Source organism: Budorcas taxicolor, chromosome 21 (genome assembly GCF_023091745.1).
Source record: "Budorcas taxicolor isolate Tak-1 chromosome 21, Takin1.1, whole genome shotgun sequence".
Lineage (NCBI taxonomy): Eukaryota > Metazoa > Chordata > Mammalia > Artiodactyla > Bovidae > Budorcas > Budorcas taxicolor.
The window spans coordinates 37539484-37559862 of record NC_068930.1 but is presented as its reverse complement, the minus strand read 5'-3'; the positions used below and the strand labels follow the sequence as shown (position 1 = coordinate 37559862).

At 41.1% G+C, this 20379-nt stretch overlaps 1 protein-coding gene across 1 annotated transcript; it reads right to left on the bottom strand.

Moving 5' to 3' along the window:
- Positions 1 to 7358: 7358 nt before the first annotated feature.
- On the bottom strand, positions 7359 to 17996 carry LOC128066743 (cytochrome c oxidase subunit 5A, mitochondrial). The gene is made up of 5 exons (XM_052659844.1): positions 17798 to 17996; positions 13284 to 13400; positions 11109 to 11230; positions 9712 to 9834; positions 7359 to 7524 (listed from the first exon to the last, which is right to left on the bottom strand). Exons 1-4 carry the CDS (start codon positions 17901 to 17903, stop codon positions 9721 to 9723), a joined length of 459 nt encoding a protein of 152 aa, XP_052515804.1. The 5' UTR covers positions 17904 to 17996; the 3' UTR covers positions 7359 to 7524; positions 9712 to 9720.
- Positions 17997 to 20379: the final 2383 nt, after the last annotated feature.

Genomic DNA, 20379 nt, shown 5'->3' with positions numbered 1-20379 from the left:
AGGTATAGAAAAGAATGGGAGATAGTGGTGAATTAATTTTTTTATTGAGGTATAATTGACCTCTAACATTATGTTGCTTTCAAGTGTACAACATAATGACTTACTTGTACACATTGTGAGTGTATACATTATGATAACTGCAGTTAGTCTAGCTATATTGTCTTTTTTCTTATGATTAAGACTTCTAAGGTCTATTATTTTAGCATCTTCAGAAGTTCAGTTCAGTTCAGTCGCTCAGTCGTGTCCGACTCTTTGCGACCCCATGAATTGCAGCACGCCAGGCTTCCCTGTCCATCACCAACTCCCGGAGTTCACTCAGACTCATGTCCATCGGGTCAGTGATGCCATCCAGCCATCTCATCCTCTGTCATCCCCTTCTCCTCCTGCCCCCAATCCCTCCCAGCATCACAGTCTTTTCCAATGAGTCAACTCTTTGCATGAGGTGGCCAAAGTACTGGAGTTTCAGCTTTAGCATCAGTCCTTCCAAAGAAATCCCAGGGCCGATCTCCTTCAGAATGGACTGGTTGGATCTCCTTGCAGTCCAAGGGACTCTCAAGAGTCTTCTCCAACACCACAGTTCAAAAGTATCAATTCTTTGGCGCTCAGCCTTCTTCACAGTCCAACTCTCACATCCATACATGGCCACTGGAAAAACCATAGCCTTGACTAGACGGACCTTAGTCGGCAAAATAATGTCTCTGCTTTTGAATATGCTATCTAGGTTGGTCATAACTTTTCTTCCAAGGAGCAAGCATCTTTTAATTTCACGGCTGCAGTCACCATCCGCAGTGATTTTGGAGCCCCCCAAAATAAAGTCTGACACTGTTTCCACATCTGTTTCCCATGAAGTGATGGGACCGGATGCCATGATCTTCGTTTTCTGAATGTTGAACTTTAAGCCAACTTTTTCACTCTCCTCTTTCATCTTAGCAGCTTTCAAATATGCAATACAGTATTAACTATAGTCACCATGCAGTACATTACCTCATCATGATGTTTTATAACTGTAATTCTGTACCTTTTGATCCCTTTCACCCATTTTGCCCACCCCTCAACTACCCACCCTGGCAACCACTGATCTATTCTTTGTTCTATCTGTGAGCTTGATTTTTTCTGTTTCTTAGATTCCAAATATAAATGAAAGAAGAAATGGCAACCCACTCCAGTATACTTGCCTGGAGAACTCCATGGACAGAGGAGCCTGGCAGGCTAACAGTCCATGGGGTCACAAAGAGTCAGACATGACTGAGCGACTATCACTCACTCGCTGATACAGTGTTTGTTTTTCTGTCCCTTATTTCACTTGGTATAATTCCCTTAAGGTCCATGTTGTTGCAAATGGCAGGATCTCCATTTTTGTGACTGAATAATATTCCACTGTGTGTATCTACCACACTCTTCTTTATCCATTCATCCACCAATAGAACTTAGGTTGTTTCCATTTCTTGGCTTTTGTAAATAGTGCTGCTACTAACATTTGGGTGCATTTATCTTTTCAAATTAGTGTTTTGGTTGTCTTCAGTTAAATCCCAGAACTGGAATTATTGAATAATATGGTAGTTCTATTTTTAATTTTTTGAGGAACCTCTATACTATTTACCATAGCACCTGTGCCAATTTACATTCCCACAGTGCACAAGGGCTCCCTTGTCTCTACATCGTGCCAATATCATCTGGTCATTTTGACAGTAACCAATTTGACGGGTAAGGTGATTATCTTATTGTGGTTTTAATTTGCATTGTCTTGATGATTAGTGATTTTGATCATTTTTCTTGTGCTTGTCAGTCATCTTTAAGTATGCTTTCTTTGAAAAAATATCCATTGAGATCTTCTGCCCATGTTTAAATTGGAATTTATTTTGGATATTACTCCTTACCAGATAAGTGATTTGCAAATATTTTCTGCCATTCAGTTCAGTTCAGTTGCTCAGTTGTGTCCAACTCTTTGTGACCCCATGAACCGCAGCACCCCAGGCCTCCCTGTCCATCACCAAAAACTGCCAGAGTTCACCCAAACTCATGTCCATCGAGTCAGTGATGCCATCCAGCCATCTCATCCTCTGTTGTCCCCTTCTCCTCCTGCCCCCAATCCCTCCCAGCATCAGGGTCTTTTCCAGTGAGTCAACTCTTCGCATGAGGTGGCCAAAGTATTGGAGCCCAAACAAAGTCTGACACTGTTTCCACTGTTTCCCCATCTAATTCCCATGAAGTGATGGGACCGGATGCCATGATCTTCGTTTTCTGAATGTTGAGCTTTAAGCCAACTTTTTCACTCTCGTCTTTCACTCTCATCAAGAGGCTTTTAGCTCCTCATCACTTTCTGCCATAAGGGTGGTGTTATCTGCATATCTGAGGTTATTGATATTTCTCCCGGCAATCTTGATTCCAGCTTGTATTTCTTCCAGCCCAGCGTTTCTCATGATGTACTCTGCATATAAGTTAAATAAGCAGGGTGACAATATACAGCCTTGACGTACTCCTTTTCCTATTTGGAACCAGTCTGTTGTTCCATGTCCAGTTCTAACTGTTGCTTCCTGACCTGCATATAGGTTTCTCAAGAAGCAGGTCAGGTGGTCTGGTATTCCAATCTCTTTTAGAATTTTCCACAGTTTATTGTGATCCACGCAGTCAAAGGCTTTGGCATAGTCAATAAAGCAGAAATAGAAGTTTTTCTGGAACGCTTTTGCTTTTTCGATGAATCCTTATCTGCCTCAAAAGCCTGACCTCTTTTTATGTTGGTCAGATGTATGTCTTTAATGTTATGGACTGAATTGTGCCCCCAACCACCCAAATTTGTATGTTGAAGCCCTAAACCCTAAAGTGCCTTTATTTTGGAGCTAAAGCTTAAAAGGGGGGTGATTAAGGTTAAATGAGGTCATATGGGTTGAGCTGTAATCCTGATGTCATTATAAGAAAAGAGACACCAGGGAATTCCCTGGCAGTCTAGTGGTCAGGACTCTGTTTCCACTGAAGGGGGTATGGGTTCAACCCCTAGTCGGAGAACTAAGATCTTGCATGCTGCGCAGCATGGTTAAAAAGAGACACCAGTGTATACACACAAAGAAAAAGAGCTTTTGAGGACCCTGAGAGAAGGTAGTTATCTGCAAGCCAGGAAGATGGAACTCATCAGAAACCAACACTGTTGGCACCCTGATCTTGGAATTCCAGCCTCCAGAACTGTGAGAAAGTAAATTCTGTTTTTGTTTTTCAGCCATGCAGCTTATGGTATCTGTTTCCCAACCAGGGACCAAACCTGGGTCACAGCAGTGAAAGTGGTGAATCTCAACCACTAGACCACCAGGGGGCTCTCAAACTTCTGTTAAGCCTGTGGTATTATGATTTGGCAGCCCTAGCACACTGGTACAAATGACATTCTCCAAATTTTCAGAATCTACTTCCAGAGCTTAATACTTGCTCTAACATAATGTTTTTTTTTTTTTGGCTGCACTGGGTCTTGGTTGCTGTGTGCAGGTTTTCTCTATTTGCAGAGAGCATGGGCTTACTGTGGTGGCTTCTCTTGTAGTAGAGCACAGGCTCTAGGGCACATGGTCTTCAGCAGTTGCAGCACAAGGGCTCAGCAGCTGTAGTCTGTGGGCTCCAGAGTGTGGGGCTCAACAGCTGTGGCACACAGGCCCAGCTGCCCCACAGCAAGTGGGGTCCTTCCGGACCAGAGATTGAACTTGTGTCCCCTGCGTTGCAAGCCGGATTCTTAAAACTAGCGGACCACCAGGGACACTGCTTTGTTTTCTTAAAAACATTTACTGACTTATTTATTTGGCTGCACTGGTTCTTAGTTGCAGCACACAGGATCTTTAATATTCGTTGTGGCATGCTGGATGTTTAGTTGTGGCATGCAAACTGTTAGTTGCATATGGGGTCTAGTTCCCTGACCAGGGATCAAACCTGGACCCCCTGAATTGGGAGCTCAGAAGCTTAGCCACCGGACCACCAGAGAAGTTCCACTAACATGATAGTTTTAGAATTAAAATGCTGGGCAGAAAGCTAGTCATAAATAAAAGCATGACCACCACTGTGGAGAGCTAAGGCTGGCAGAATTGTCATCACTTTTGTTCTGAACAAACTTTCTAAACGTAGGAAAATGATGTGAAATTGGGCCAAATGAACTTGCCTTTTCAAAACACAAAGATGGACTCCACTTGGTGCTAAGGACAAGCGCCCTGGCATCTGAACAAACAGGAGAAACTGCACTGGTAGCTAGCAAAACTTAGGGAAGGATGGCTAGGCTTAAACCATTTTCCCAAGTATTATGATTATAAAAATGACTGTAATAAGACCTAATCTTACTAAGCTTTCCTTGTAAGCCTGCAAAGTTGCTCCCATTTTCAGATCATAAAACAGAAGCACAGGAAGGTGCTTATCCATAACTTATCCATAGTCATATAACTGCTATATAGTAGAATCAGATTTGAACATAGGTCTGAATACAAACCCACCCTATTGCTACATTGTATTACCTTCCATCAGCTGATGGGTAAATGTAATTTTTGAAAAAAATGCTAGGACATACAAACATAATATCCTTCTTGAGGGGATACAACTGGAATTTCACATCATCTATATAGTACTCCCTTATCCATGGGGGGGATTCATTCCAGGACCCCTAGTGGATTCCTGAAACTGTGGATAGTACCAAACCCTATAAAACTATGTTTTTTCCTATACATACCTATGATAAAGTTTAATTTATAAATTAGGCCTAGTAACAATATACTGTAAGTTATGTGAACATGGTCTCCCTCTCCCTTAAAATATCTTACTCTACTAATTTAATGCCTTTTCCATCTTAACTAAGCACTAATCACTCACTGTGGCTTAAACTTTTGCAGTTTAAGGTTCAACAGCAAAACTAGCACACAGTTTTTTTCCTTCTTCACAGTATCACGGATTGAAGAGTTCTTAGTCTAGATCTTAGCTACCTCAGCACAGGACATTTTTTTCTTTCCTTGAAAGGAAGCACTTTATAGGTTCTCTTTGACATATGCAAATTGGCAGTATTACTACTCTTGCACTTTGGTGATATTATTATAAGTAAAATTTCTTCAACACAGGCACCATGATACTATGACCATCAATCTGACAACTAAGACAGCTTCTAAGTGACTAATGGGATGGACAGGGAAGGTGAGAGATTTCATCACACTACTCAGAACAGTGTTCAATTTAAAACTTAGGTTATTTCTGAAATGTTCCATTTAATATTTTCAGGCTGTGGTTGACAATGAGTAACAAAGTGCAGAAAGCAAAACTGCATATAAAGGGCGGGGTGGGGGATACTACTGTATTCTTGTCAAAAATGTTTAAATGGATTTAAAAAAAAAATATTTAATTGGCTGCATCGGGTCTTAGCAGCAGCACGTGGGATCTTTTGCTGTGTCACAGGGGATCTTTCGCTGTGGCCCAGGAGTCCACGGGGCTCAGCTTAGTCTAGTTGCTCCATGTCGTGCTGGATCTGAACTCCCAACCAGGTATCAAACCCACATCCCTTGCACTGATTACAAGGTGGATTCTTAACCACTGGACCACTAGGGAAGTCCTGTTTAACTAGATTTTAATGAACAACCAGGAAGATGCAGATGCAGGACATTCTATTCTACCCCAACTGGCCTGGACTCTTCAGAAAAATGAATTGTACGTATTTTATGCCAAAGTTCTTGAAGCATATTAATGGTACTGTGGTTACTTAGGAGAAATTTCTCTTAGATGTTGCTTAAGTATTCAGGGTTAAAGTGTTATGTGTGCAACTCACTTTCAAATGACTGAGGGAAAAGTGTACATAAAAACAAATGTAGCAAACCATTAACGGCTTTGAAAATTTTCAAAACAGAAAGTAGGGAAAGAAAAAGCTAGAGTTCCCATTCTGTTAGGATAGAAGCCCTACCTATCATCGAGTTGTGTCTCTCCTATTCTAGCACCATCTAAAAGATGGCCATAAATACTGTTAGTTTATTTCACATCTCTACTTCTTAAAAAAAGGGGGAAAGAAGGATCTTTTGTATTAAACCTCATCAAAACTGATTCTACTTTTTTCCTTCTTTTTGGCTGCACAGCATGCAGGACCTTAGTTCCTTGACTGAGGAGACCAGAGATTGAATCTGTGCCCCCTGCAGTGGAAGCACAGAGTCTTAACTGCTGGACCACCAGGGAAGTTCCCCAAAACTGATTTTACTAACGTTTTCTTACATGGCTTTAGGAGAGAAGACATCAAAATTCAACCTAATATTAGTACAGTTCACCTGATGAAGCAGTCAAACTGGCTGTACTAGAAGTCACTCAAACCTATAACCTCTTTATCCAGCAGCTGGCTTCCAGTATTATGGGGCCTCTGAAGTAAGACAAAGCTTCCCTGGTGGGTCAGTGATAAAGAATCTGCCTGCCAATGCAGGACACTTAGGTTTGACCCCTGGGTCAGGAAGATACCCTAGAGAAGGAAATGGCAACCCACTCCAGTATTCTGGCCTAGGAAATCCCATGGACAGAGGAGCCTGGTGAACTACAGTCCATGGTGTCACAAGAGAGTCAGACACAACTGAGTGACTAAACAACAACAAAGACAGGATTGTGTATTTTATTCTCTCAAGAAGTAAACCCATTTACTCAGTTCTTTAAGCAGAAAGCCTCCAAATCTACCACAGCAAATTCTTTGATGTCCAAGGCTAATACTGTACTGCTAGGGAAGAACAGGTAGGGAAGACGAGAAGCACTAAGGGGCTGGCTTCTACAGAGCACATCCTAAAGATTATCTCAATGACTACTTTAAAAACTTTATTTCACCCATTTTTGGAAAGGTACACAATTTGATCTGTACCCACAGACAACTAACCCTCTAAGCCCAGAGTACTTGCTGGCCCTGTCAACAAGAAAATTCTACACTGGACTTCCCCAGTGGTTCAGTGGTTAAGAATCCCCCTGCCAGGGTAGGGGACACAGGTTCGATCCCTGGTCTGGGACCACCCTACATGCTGTGGAGCAATTAAGCCCATGCACCACAACTACTGAGCCAGCATGCTGCAACTACTAAAGCCTGTGCTCCACAACAAGAGAAAGCCTCTGCTTGCTGCAACTAGAGAAATCCCGCATGCAGCAACGAAGACCTTACACACACAAATAAATAATTTTTTCAAAAAGAAAATTCTATATAAAGTTACTTAAAAAAAAAAATTTAGCTAATTTACCAGCAAGTGCACCCAAATACGTTAATGTAGCTGACTCATGTTGGATGGTTTCCAGAGAACTGAAGCAGTTCTCTCAACATATAATGTGGCAACCAAACAGTGAAACCAATGACCCTATAATAGTTTTTTCCCCCTGCCTTTCAATGCAAACACAGAAATACCTAATTTCAGTTCAAACTCATTTTCCTTTTATTAAAGTCCAAGTTACAATACATGGTTTGGTACTCAACAAAGGAAAACTTGTTTGAATAAGGTAATATGTTATCATCAGTATTTCCAGGTGACTGTTTATAATCAAGTAGCATTATCAATAAGTCCTTGGGAAGCGCATCTGTAAGAGAAAACATGAAAAATTAGCTGGGAAATAAAGAAAAGATAGAAATCTTACTAAAAATAACCTCTAGAGCAACAGCCCAAGGAAATCACTGCCTCTGTGTAGTCTCTTCGGCTCTTTCTTAATCCGGCCTGAAATCAACACACCAGGTACAAGCTGTTTGGCTTTTTTGTTGATTATCCACCTGGTAATTATTGAGGTAGGATTCTTTTCTAATCAGAAAAGTACTGGGGAGCTGCCCTCTTAAAAATTTTTAAGTAAAAGAAATACAGTGTTACTGCAGCTAGAAAATATCCTTTTCACATTTCACAAAGATGTGCTATCTGGTTTCAGGGAGGAGGAAGAGACAGTGGTGATACAGAGATGGACAAAGATGAAATTAAGATTCTTATTTCAAAGCAAGCTGTAAAAAGAGATCTCAAAATTGAATTCAAAACCTCAGGCATTTTCTGCTCAGTTCGTGGTAGGAAGATTGAATGTAGGTATTCTTTGAGTTTAAGATTTTTAGAGTGTGGAATTAGGTGTTCACTAATTACTTTGCCAACAAAGGTCCGTCTAGTCAAAGCTATGGTTTTTCCAGTGGTCGTGTATGGACGTGAGAGTTGGACTGTGAAGAAAGCTGAGCACCGAAGAATTGATGCTTCTGAACTGTAGTGTTGGAGAAGACTCTTGAGAGTCCCTTGGACTGCAAGGAGATCCAACCAGTCCATTCTGAAGGAGATCAGCCTGGGATTTCTTTGGAGGGAATGATGCTGAAGCTGAAACTCCAGTACTTTGGCCACCTCATGTGAACAGTTGACTCATTGGAAAAGACTCTGATGCTGGGAGGGATTAGGGGCAGGAGGAAAACAGGATGACAGAGGATGAGATGGCTGGATGGCATCACCGACTCGATGGACCTGAGTTTGAGTGAACTCCGGGAGTTGATGATGGACAGGGAGGCCTGGCGTACTGCGATTTATGGGGTTGCAAAGAGTCGGACACGACTGAGTGACTTAACTGAACTGAATGGTACTCTAACCATGCTCACTGGTTCTTTATCTTGTGAGGATCTGATACTAGCTTTTTAAATAATCTTGGGTCCACTTTTACTGAAACTTTTATAAGATAGCTTAGTTCCACCTTTTAAAAATAAACTTCTTACTCTTAGGAAGCAAACCTTCTATTTAAGCCTCATTATTTACATCTGAGAAATAAGACTATGGCCTTAGTAAATGCTTTAGTACTGCAATGCCTACAAAGGATGTGTGGCATGGTAAAAACAATGGACTCTGGAGCCAGACTGCCTTGGTCTAAATGTGGGTTCTTCTACTACTTGTATGACTTTGGATAAGGTGCCTCATTTTCCTCATTAGTAAAATACCAAAATGGGAATAAGTGTAATAACAGTAAGTACTTCACAGGACTGGTCATGAGGATTAAATGAGTTTGTAAAGCACATAAAACAGTACCTCATACATAATAAGAGTTATATACACTATATGTGTTTGTTAAATAAATATAAGCGTTATTACTTATGTATTTTTTTCTGTTTTACAAAGGATTTTCTGCGTACTGCTCACTACTCGGCAATCTTGTGACTGATTTTATTACCTAGTCTGTATTTTCCACAAGGTATCAAGTTTGTATGTATTATCAATGAATATTACCTATTATATTTCAACTTGGGCATACAAAAACAGAAGCATCAAATTAATAAAACCCTGATGTTAAAAATAAAGATGTATAAAAGCATGCATGATGAATACCTGGTATGTAATAGATTGCCTTAATTAAGGAGAGGTTAAAGAGCTGGAATTAGGAAAAAGGTACGGAGAGGGCTTCAACTCTATGTGAAACCTCTCATATCTTGGGGGAGAGGGAGAAACTAAAGCAAATATGGCAAAAATAATATCTCAAAATTTGGGTATGATTACATTTATTCCCTATGCTATTCTTTACCCTTGAAATATTTTATATTATATAAATTTTAAAGTAGATTTTTTAACTTGCCTTTACACCAATAAAAGAACAATTATAACAACTAGAAACAACAACTCTAGCTCTTTAAATTAATCATCACAGGTACTCTCTAAGCTCACAGCCTCTAACAAAGCCATGAAAAGGTCTTTCTCTGAGAATACTGTAATGCCACTCACTCACCCCTCCCTGGATCCTTTCTTGCCTTATTCAGGTATACCTTACCCGTGAGGTTTACACTTTGTCAAGGCCCAGTTCCTCTGGAGTGGAGATTCCCAGTTCATTCAAAGTTGGTCTAAGTTCCTGGATGACATAGGGATAGATTTCCTTATGAGGTCCTGCTTTGTCCTGATGGCAAAGAAAATAGTCACATTTAGCGCCGAAAAGCTGTCTCTATTAACAAAATGAAGCTGAAAATGCTTCCAGTCATATGCAGAGGCTAGTAGCAGAGAATACAAACCACCCACTTTGAAGTTAACATATTCGTTCAAAAGAGAGAGCAACTTACATAGGCACTATTCAAGGCAGACTGCTAAGACACTTGGAGACTAAGACTACTAAATCCAGGGGGAAAGAAACATTTTAAAGCCTGAGTTACTGGAAAAGAAGGTGGTGATGACAGAATTTTGTGATGGCAATTAAACGTGCCTAGCAGGCAACAGGAATAATCAAGTTAACACGAAAAAAGTTTCTTAATTTGCCTCAATTTGAGACCCTAACTGAATTAACTACTGGTGCTGAATGGATTGATAGCCCACAGAACCCTTAATTATCTTACCCATTTTAGATAAAGTATTGTCATACTTTCCCTCTTACAGACCTTGCATTTCTTTCCTATAGAATATAAAAGTCTTTTCATGGAGAGCTACACGTAGAGAATACTTATTTCCAAGGCAAGAGAGCTTTGAGGAATACTTACCATAATATACAATTATACCTATATTGTCACAACATTCTTCAGAGACAAATATTAGAAGGTCAAATAGACTAAGACAGTGTCAAGTTATATTATTCTTCTCTCTAACAAATTCTAGGTCTCCTTAAGTGTACTTTTTTAATTATAAAATTCTTATTTAAAATTCAATGCATTAAGTTGTTCATTATAGAAAAATTAAAAACTATAATCAAATAAGTGAGAGGAAAGTATATATCCTTACATTTTGACCATTCTCTCTATTATACTTTTTAATAAAAAGGGGATATACCACAAAAAATTATTTCACAATTTCCTTCAATTAATATATATCTTAAATGTTAAATACACTTCTACAGCATTAATAATAATCTCCTCTGGGAAGTCCCATTTTAAGAAGCCACTGGCAATACTTAATTTCATATCACAAGCAGCACAAAGATAAACTGCAATTTTTTTTTTTGCAATTCTTAATTATTTCCTTAAGATAAATTCTCAAATGGGATTGCTGAAATTCTAACAAGATAAATTCCTGAATAAATTCTCCCAAATACTGTCCAAAGAGAATATAACCACAATGTACATGCCCTCTAACTATATAAAAACTAATTTCAGGCATTTTAACAAATTAAAAAATATAGAATATGCTAATACCTAATCAATAGCCCACCTACTTCCAGAAAAACCTTAGCATTGTTATTTCACTGACCTTAACAACCTCTAGGATGCGAACTGCACTAGCAAAATCATTTAAACGTCTGCATGCCCGCAAAGCAGCATCAATGATCTTGGGCTCTGGAACCAGGTCATAGCCAACAAGTGTGTTCATCCCTGTCAAATTAAAAAGAGGGATCATATCAATCTGGAATATCCTCACTTAAACTGCAATTTACTTATCCATATTTTTTTATTGAACTATAGACATGTGATCTTGTCTGTTTGATCCACTATTTTTTTTTTGCTTTACCACATGGCACGCAGAACTTCCCTTCCATGGATCAAACCTATGCTTCTTTCAGTGGAAGCGTGGAGTCTTAACCACTGGACCACCAAGTAAGTCCCTGGGCCCCTATTATCTCTGCTACTGCTGCTAAGTCTCTTTAGTCGTGTCCGACTGTGCAACCTCATAGACGGCAACCCACCAGACTCCTCTGTCCCTGGGATTCTCCAGGCAAGAATAATGGAGTGGGTTGCCATTTCCTTCTCCAATGCATGCAGGCATGCTAAGTCGCTTCAGTCATGTCTGACTCTGTGCAACCCCATCAACAGCAGCCCACCAGGCTCCTCTGTCCACGGGATTCTCTAGGCAAGAATACTGGAGTGGGTTGCCATTGCCTTCTATTATCTCTAAAATGAGATAACTGGGAAATCCCTAGTGGTCCAATGGTTAAAACTTGGCATTTCTACTGCGTGGGGCCTAGGTTTGATCCTTGATTGGAGAACAAAGATCCTACAAACCACATAGTATGACCAAAAAAATAATAACCTTGAGAGTGATCTTAAGTGCAAACACTATTTTCAAAATTAGCTGGTTTCTTTTCAAACAAGACGGTCATTTTCAACTCATATCTTTAACTCTTAGTACAATGTATGTACTTTGACTGCTTTAAAATAGGTCTGACTGAAAAATAATCTAAAAACAACCAGGGAAATGCTTAAGGAGAAAGTAATGAAGCCCAAATGACGACTTTAAGGCGATATAGAGGACCATTAGTGCAGAGTCAGAAACATTCAACCAGAAAATACTGAGCATGATTACTTTTGGCTCTGCACAAAATGACACATCATAAAATTTAAGATTCTCTAATGGGAATGCAGAACTGTTCTTTTCATTACTTCTACTCAAGATTATCCAATAAGAATTTCCCTAATTGCAGCAAAATGGAGTCATTACATGCCTGTGGAGAAGTATGAAGCACTTAGGTTTCTGGCTTTTATTAATTTTAAAATATTAAAACAAAGGACAACAGTGACTGCAATGCTAGAATATAGTCATAGAATGAATTCTTCATCTGAGATAAACAACCACCTACACTTAAAATTATCTATCAGTCTACTAGCTTGGTTATTAATGCTATTTACTCATGTTAAATGCACATTTACAAATTTAGGATAAACAAGTTCTAGCTTACTGATAGGACACTTACTCAGGACAAGACAGATAAATCATAACCGAGAATAAAAATAACAAAAATCCAAAACTATTACCAAGAGGGGAAGAAAACCAAATGACTACTTACATAAATTATCTATTTATTAAAAGTTACACAATTGCTAAATCTTGCTCACCTTGGCCTATCTCTAGAGCAGTGATGATTTTGTCCCTCAGGAGACATTTCTGGTTGTCACAACTGGGGGTTTGTGGGGGCGTTAGCATCTAGTGGGTAGAAACCAAGGATACTGCTAAACATCCTACAATGCAAAGGACAGCCCCTGCAACAAAGAACTGTCTGTCTGGCCCAAAACATCAACTGTGCCTCCTTCAAAACCCTGCTTTACAGGAAACACTTACTCTGGAAACTATAAACTTTCCTAATTGCAAGATGCATGACAATACCCAGTCTACATGATACATGTTTTCAAAATACAGCTGACCCTTGAACATGGATCTGACCTCTATGTGTCCACTTACACAGAGATTTTTTTCATAAATACTACATGATCTGAATCCAGATCATGGAGAACCTTGGACTCAGAACTGTGGATCAGGAGGGCCAACTGTAAAGTTGTATATGGATTTTCTATGTGCAAGTAGGCATCAATGTCCCTAACCCCCAAGTTTTTGAAGGGTTAACTGTAGTTACTTTTAACAGAGTAGTGGAAGACTGCACAGAAGTTCATAATTCTGTATTAAAATAGACACATATGCCTGTGTTCCAATTACCTTTACGCAACTCCCAAGCGTCAATATCTGGCTTATTGAAGTATGTCACCCAGCGAGCATCAAACTCCTCGTCTGTCTCATGTGACCCATGGGAGTAGCAGCGAAGTGACTGGACAGCTACAGGGGAGGAAGAACAGTAACTTCAATGTACAGAAGCAGGACTTGACTGGTTTTTTCCTTTTTTGGGTTTGTCTTAAAATATACACAACACAAAATCTACTGTCTTAACCATTTCTAAATGTACAGTTCAGTGGTATTACATTTACTCAATGCTTAGGTTTTGAATCAGCTATGCATGTCATGGTAGAAAAATTACTCACCAGGTCAAATGAAATAAATCTTATGTACTGATTGGAAAAAAACATCTTAAAAAACTTCAGCACAGAGGGACTTCCCTGGGGGTCCAGTGGTTAAGGCTCTGAGCTCCCAGTGCAGGGGGCCTGGGTTTGATCTCTGGTCAGAGAACTAGATCCCACATGCCACAACTAAGAACCTGCATGCTGCAATGAAGATCCTGCGTACTGCAACTAAGACCCAGCACAGCCCCCAAATAAAAAAATTAGCACAGAAAAGTAAAACAAAAAGTACTACAGATGTATGTTTATGCTTTTCTCATTTATGTGTAATGCTGGTGTGTAACTGTTAACAGCGGTTATCTTTGGAAAGAAAAATTTTCTTTATACACTTATTTTTATGATAAACAGTATTAATTCCTAATTTAAAATAACATTCATTCTTGGGAATGCCCTGGTGGTCCAATGCTTATGACTTTGTACTTCAACTGCCCAGGGCCTGGGTTCAAGTCCTGACTGGGGAACCAAGATCCCTTAAGTTGCACAGCCAAGAAGTAAAATGATGTCCATTCTATGTTTATTTTGGCTGTGCCATGTGGCATCTTAGTTTCCAGATCAAGGAGGAACCTGTGCCTCCTTCAGTGGAATCACAGAGCCCTAACCACTGGACTGTCAGGGATTTCCCTCCATTCTAGTTATTAAGCAAATTTCTAACATATATTTTCTTAATTTAAAAAGTCACAATGAGAGGCAATGCACCACCACAAGGGAACAGTAGCCCCCACTCACACAACTAGAAAAAGACAGCTAGAAGCAATGAAGACCCAGAGCAGTTAACAACAAAAAAAAGTTCACTTATACTCAATGAAAAAAAGTTTTATTAGATTTCTAAGGAGTGAGATTTTTAAATATAACACTATCAAGAAAACAGGACACCCTTAGCAGTCTGCTTCCAATCAATATACCCTTTTCCAGTACCATATGAAAAGCCTTTCATTTTCAGTTTCTGCTTGTAACTGGACAGTGAATTTGGAGTTAAGAGATCTAAATTCCTTCTGAATAGCCTCTGAACGGGGCAGGAGGTGGGAGAAGGAATTTTTATCTTTGGGTTTTAGGAGGCAGTAGAGCCTAGTGGTCAGATACTTCTAGGCTCTTCACTCTCTTGTTGTTAATTAACTCAGGTTTTATATTCCTTATCTGTAAAATGCAGATACCACTACCTTAGCAGAGTATGATGATTAAAAATGAAAGCCAGGTTAACATTTTGCCTAGGGCTTAGTAACCTTGTAGGTATGTACTCATTGTAGCTTTAAATTAATCCTTATCTAGAAGTGTCTTAATTGATTTATTTATAGAAATCATAATTCGTAGAAATAAAACATTCTTCAAATTGCACCTCTTATTGTATGAATTATAAGAGCTTGGTATAATTTCTAGTTATTTTCAAAGGCTTAACATATCAAAAACAACCTTTTAGCCCACCATCACCCAAAATTTGTAAACCATCTTTTTCAAAAAATAAGTTATCCTTAACTGAATAAAGTGCAAGTATATAATCGAAGTATAAACTGTTAAGCAGTTCCTTATCAAGTTAAATATACACCTACCAAACACAGTAATTCCACTTCTAAGTATTTACTCAAGAAAAATGAAGTATATAATTCTCTCCCTAGAGGCAACTATTAAGTGTACCTTCCCAATCATCCAGTAAATTGTTTCGTGATAACGAATTTCTTTTGCTCACTGCTGGGCATGGATTTCACTAGATGACTGTGGTTTTGTTTTCTAACTGTGAAAAAGATGACCAACAAATGCAAATCCTAGTCAGGGAGATCAATGGATCACCTTCAATGATTTGTTCACCTTCCTTCTGAGAGTCCCAAATTACAAACTGGTTTTATTAAAAAACAAAGACAATGCATGAGACAGCTATTTAGAAAACCAAGCAAGCACTGGGAACACACACAGATCCCAGGTTGAGGAAAACACACTTTCCCAATGGTTTACATTATATTCCTTATTCCAGTCATAAGTAAAGCAGGATCTAGTCTTCTAGTTATGGACATGCTTAACATTCTGATTTTTAGGTAAATTATATCCCTCACACTACCCCAATGTACAGCATTTCCACCTAGTTTTGAGGCTTGTATGGTAAACTATTTTGGAAAACAATTACTCGGTGTTTTTATATAAAGGTTTCAGAGTAGAAAAAGGGAACCATCTGTAAAAAAAAAACTGGGACATTTCTAGGGCTACAATCTAAAAATCTAACACTGCTTTTTGGCTTTCCGTTAAGCAAACATATTTAGAAAAATTAAGTGGCTCATTAATTCCCTTCAATAACTAAACAGCTCAGACAAAGCTCAAAGAACAGGCATTTTGGTGGTGGTGATTCTAAGGCATAATGGAAAGAACTGACTAATGTAAAGGGTACATAAACAAGCTCAAAGACAGCTATACAGAAGTACAAGGTTTAGGGGCCCAAAAGGTAGAAATCTATAAATGTGGGAGTGGTGCAGAAAAGGTTGGAAGGTAATTAAAAATGCTACTTAAATTTAGCCCTCCACCAAGAAAGCAGAAACTCTTCCCACCTTTTCATAGCCTATCAGGGTAAGGAATAGGGGTGAGGACTGTGTAACTTTTAAGGGTTGGCTGGAGAATCTAGTAATTATTCAAAATATTTAATTATCTAATTCAGTAGTTATTGGAAAACAATTGTGTTACAAGGTGGAGTCTGAAGTGGGACAAAATAGGAAGTTTGGGTTGCTACTTATTTACAGCAAACCTGAAGCTCCCCAGGTTAACCCCTCCAGAGCTCTTTCATTCTTGGATAGCCTCATCCAAGAATCTTAAGCCTTTCTGACTTTTATTTGCATGAAATTTCTTCAGTCTCATAATGATAATAAACCTCACCTATAATATGCAAAAATGAAAGGCACTATAAAAATAAAGCAAATATGTTTCAAGCATTTGTGCCAGGAAAGGTGCTGAGAGTTAACATTATCTCATTTAAACCTCACAACTACTAAATAGTATCCCAATTTTAGACTTAGGCAACTGAGTCTTAGGGTTTAACTAACATGTCCAAGGTCACACAGCTAGAAAGTAGTTGACATGAATGTAACCATGACTGCCGCCTTGTGGCAAATATTTAGGTTTATGGGACAACACCTAAAATAAAGTTTTTTGTATATGAATTATGCTTAAGAGGACGGCTAGAATGATTGGAGACAAATCACTGTCTAATCTTAGCAAAAGTTTGAGTTCATACGTTTAAATATGCATGCTTAGGGGCCAAATTTCATTATGTAGCATATACTACCATCATGGGCCGAAACCAAGTGCAGTTAAAATAATTAAAAGTGCTAGACACAAAGTCTCCAGGAACAGACATAACCGGAAGGCAGAACAAGAGACAGGAATCAACAGAATATCTTATACTCCGCAATCAGGCTTCTAACCGGAAGCAAAAACATAAAGCTTCCCCATATAGGCAGAACCCCCCATTTCTGGGTCTGTGATATCCAATTCCTGAAATAAGAGTTTTATCATAAGATCTATCAAGTCAGTCCCTCTTCCAGGCCTCAGGAAATAACTACACACGTCGATCTATCATAAAAGTTTAAGAATCAGAATGTGACAAGGCAGTCTCTAAAAATACTAGAGTGGTCTGGTTAAGTGACGGACAAAACGCTAACCGAGATACGTCTGATGAAAAGACTGTAAGTGTAGCACACGTAAGTATAACGTGTTCTTGGAAGACGCTGCGGGCGGCGGTGCCGGGGACCCCGGAGGGATCACCCCCGCCCCTACCCTGAGCTCAATGTCACCTTCGCCGAAGCGCTGCAGGCCGGCGGTGGCCACTCCTAGTCAGGTGGCCGCAGGGTCAGCGCCGGGGCACGGTCACGGCCTGGGGACCGAAGGGGTCCGGTGGGCACGGGAGGTGCGCTGCGCCCCCTCCTTGGCGCCCACAGCAGGTCCACATTTGATCGGTCCGCGGTGCCCGCACCAGGAAGTCGCGCCGAGGGGGGCCTCGGGGGCGCGCCCTCGAGTCTTTCACAACTCGAGGCGGCGACGAGAACGGCAAGCGGTCACCAGGTTCAGCCGCCGGCCCGCAAGACAGGAGCTAGGCCTCCGGGAGAGCCTGCCATCGCGTGGCGGCGGGGGCCCAGGTCACCGCAAGGACACGCGGGCGCGGACAGCGGCAGGCGGGAGCCTTACCGGCGGCTTGGCCGGGGGCCGGAGTGGGGTGCAGGAGGCTTCGAGGGCTGGCCCGGGCGACTGCGGCTGCAGCTACAGAGCAGCGGCGGACAGCGGCGCCTAGCATGACGGCGATGGCGGCGCACAGGTTAAGGCTGAAAAGAAGCCGGGTGTGAGCCCACGACCGCTCGGGAGCTCGTGGGGGCCGTACTCACGCACCGACGCACGGTGGGCGGAGCATAAGGGTCCGCCCACTGCGGCCCTCGCGCCTCGGCGGAAAGAGGGCATCACGGGGCCAACGGCAGGCTACGGCGGCGCGCTGAGGACAAACTATTTCGGCGTCGCTTCCCCACGGCTTTCTGGTCCCTTGGACGGCAGGGGCCGTCGTGGAGCAAGGAATAGAAGGAAGGGGAAGAGCCGTCAGTAGACAGCGCGGTTCAGATCCGGCTCGGGAGACGACTCCTGCACCTCAACATGCGAAAATAACACTACAAATTATAATTTTAAAAATACCTTCTTTGCTCTTTCCTTCCCAGGTTTGAGCCTAAAATAAGAGAGTGGGACAGAACAACTGCCTTCGTATAAAGGACCTTATTGGTAACTTTTCTTATACTAGAAACCCGCAAGCATTCAAAAGAGTCCAATCACTTGACTTTACAGAGAACAAATGGGCTCTCAAATTAGATTTCTTGCCGGCAGTCGAGGCTCTTTTCACCGAATTCCCAGTTCCAGCACTCACCTGGATATTTCTGCTGGCCGGCGGTGGCCACTGCTAGTCAGGTGGCCGCAGGGTCAGCGCGGCCTGACCCTGACATACCCTCCTCCAGTCTCTCCAGGAGGGGTTGTTGATTAAGTTGCAGGATTTTTTTTGGGGGGGGGGCGGGGGGTGCTTCTGGTCTCAGTTGTGTCTCGTGGGGTCTTCCGTTTCCTCATGCAGGATCCCTTTTGTTGGCCAGGTAGGCACTCCCGTCTCTAGGGTTTGTGGGCTCAGTAGTTGTGGCCGCTGGGGACTTAGTTGCTCTGCAGCATGTGGTATCGTAGCTCCCCAACCAAGGATTGAACCCTCATCCTCTGCAAGGGGCTTCTTAACCACTGGGCCATCAGGGAAGTCCCCAGTGCCAAGACTTTTAACATCTAATTTGGCCTCATTAACTGCATTCTGACCTTGAGTTCCTCAGCAGCGGGACCACTTTCCCCAGGCGTGAATTACCTAGCTGCCATGCAATGTTAATGAGACAAGTCTCTTGTCTTGTTATCCCTCATTCTCTATCCCTGGAACTACTGAGGAAAGAAAAGATGGGGATTCAGGCTTTGCTTCCTGACTCTAGGCCCTGTCTCTAGGGTTTCAGCAGATAACCCTTTTCTGCCTCCTCCCTAGCAGTATGGCTTTAAGGGGTATGAACCTGGCTGGGAAAATGATAAAAAATCTTTTTCGAAAGCACTGTCTTCATTTTCTCCCACCAAAATGTTGAAAAGACGCCTGGGGAAGATATGACCTCTTTGATTTCAATTAATAGTCATTAAATTGCCAAGCACTGGAAGCCCAGGAGATGGCAGGGCTCTCAAGATTAAGAAAGCACTGGAAGGGACTTCCCTGGTGGTCCAATGGTTAAGAATCCGCCTGCCAATTCAGGGGATATGGGTTTGATCCCTCCTCTGGGAAGATCCCACATGCTGAGGAGCCACTAAGCCAGTGGGCCACAACTACTGGGACCCCAGTGCCTAGAGCTAGTGCTCTGCAACAAGAGAAGCCACTGCAATGAGAAGCTCAAGCACCACAAGGAAAAGTAGCCCCCATTTGCCTCAACTAGAGAAAGCTGGTGGGTGACAATGAAGACTCAGTGCAGGCAAAAATATAAATAAATAAATATATTTTTAAAATAAAAAGGACTGGAAAAAATCTAGAAAGAGGTGGGTATATGTATATGTGTAACTGATTCACTTTGCTGTGTAGCAGAAGTTAACACAACATTGTAAATCAACTATACTCCAATTAAAATTAAAAAAAAAAAAAGATAAAAACTTGAGGCAGAAAGCAATGCATTGGGAGTTCCCTGGCAGTCCAGTGGTTAAGATTCACCGCTTTCACTGCTGTGGCCTGGGTTCTGTCCCTGGTCAGGGAATTAAGATCCCTTAAGCCTTGCTCGGCTAAAAAGAAAAAAAAACAAAAAGTGCTGGCTATATGGCACTTCAATCCCAGTCCCAAATTGCAAGGTACTGTACTTGTGTTTGCCTGCAGTACCTTAGATTGGCTACTGCAATATTGTATGTTTTCGTTGTTGTTTTCAAAAGCAATTATGATCATAATTTTGTGCCACTGCAAGCTACAAACTATTTATTATCCCATCTAAGCCTCATAACAGTGTTGTGAGGTGAGTATTTACCCCTATTTTATGGATGAAGGAATAAACTCAAAGGACACTTGCCCAAGAATCACACAACTGATAAATATTAAGAATAGTGCTTTCTAAGTCCTTATTACCTGTATTAGCTGTTGTTTTGGTTGTGCTGGATCTTCATTGCTGTGTGCGGGCTTTCTCTAGTTGCGGTGAGCAGGGCCTATTCCGTATTGTGGTGCACAGGTTTCTCATTGTGGTGGGTTC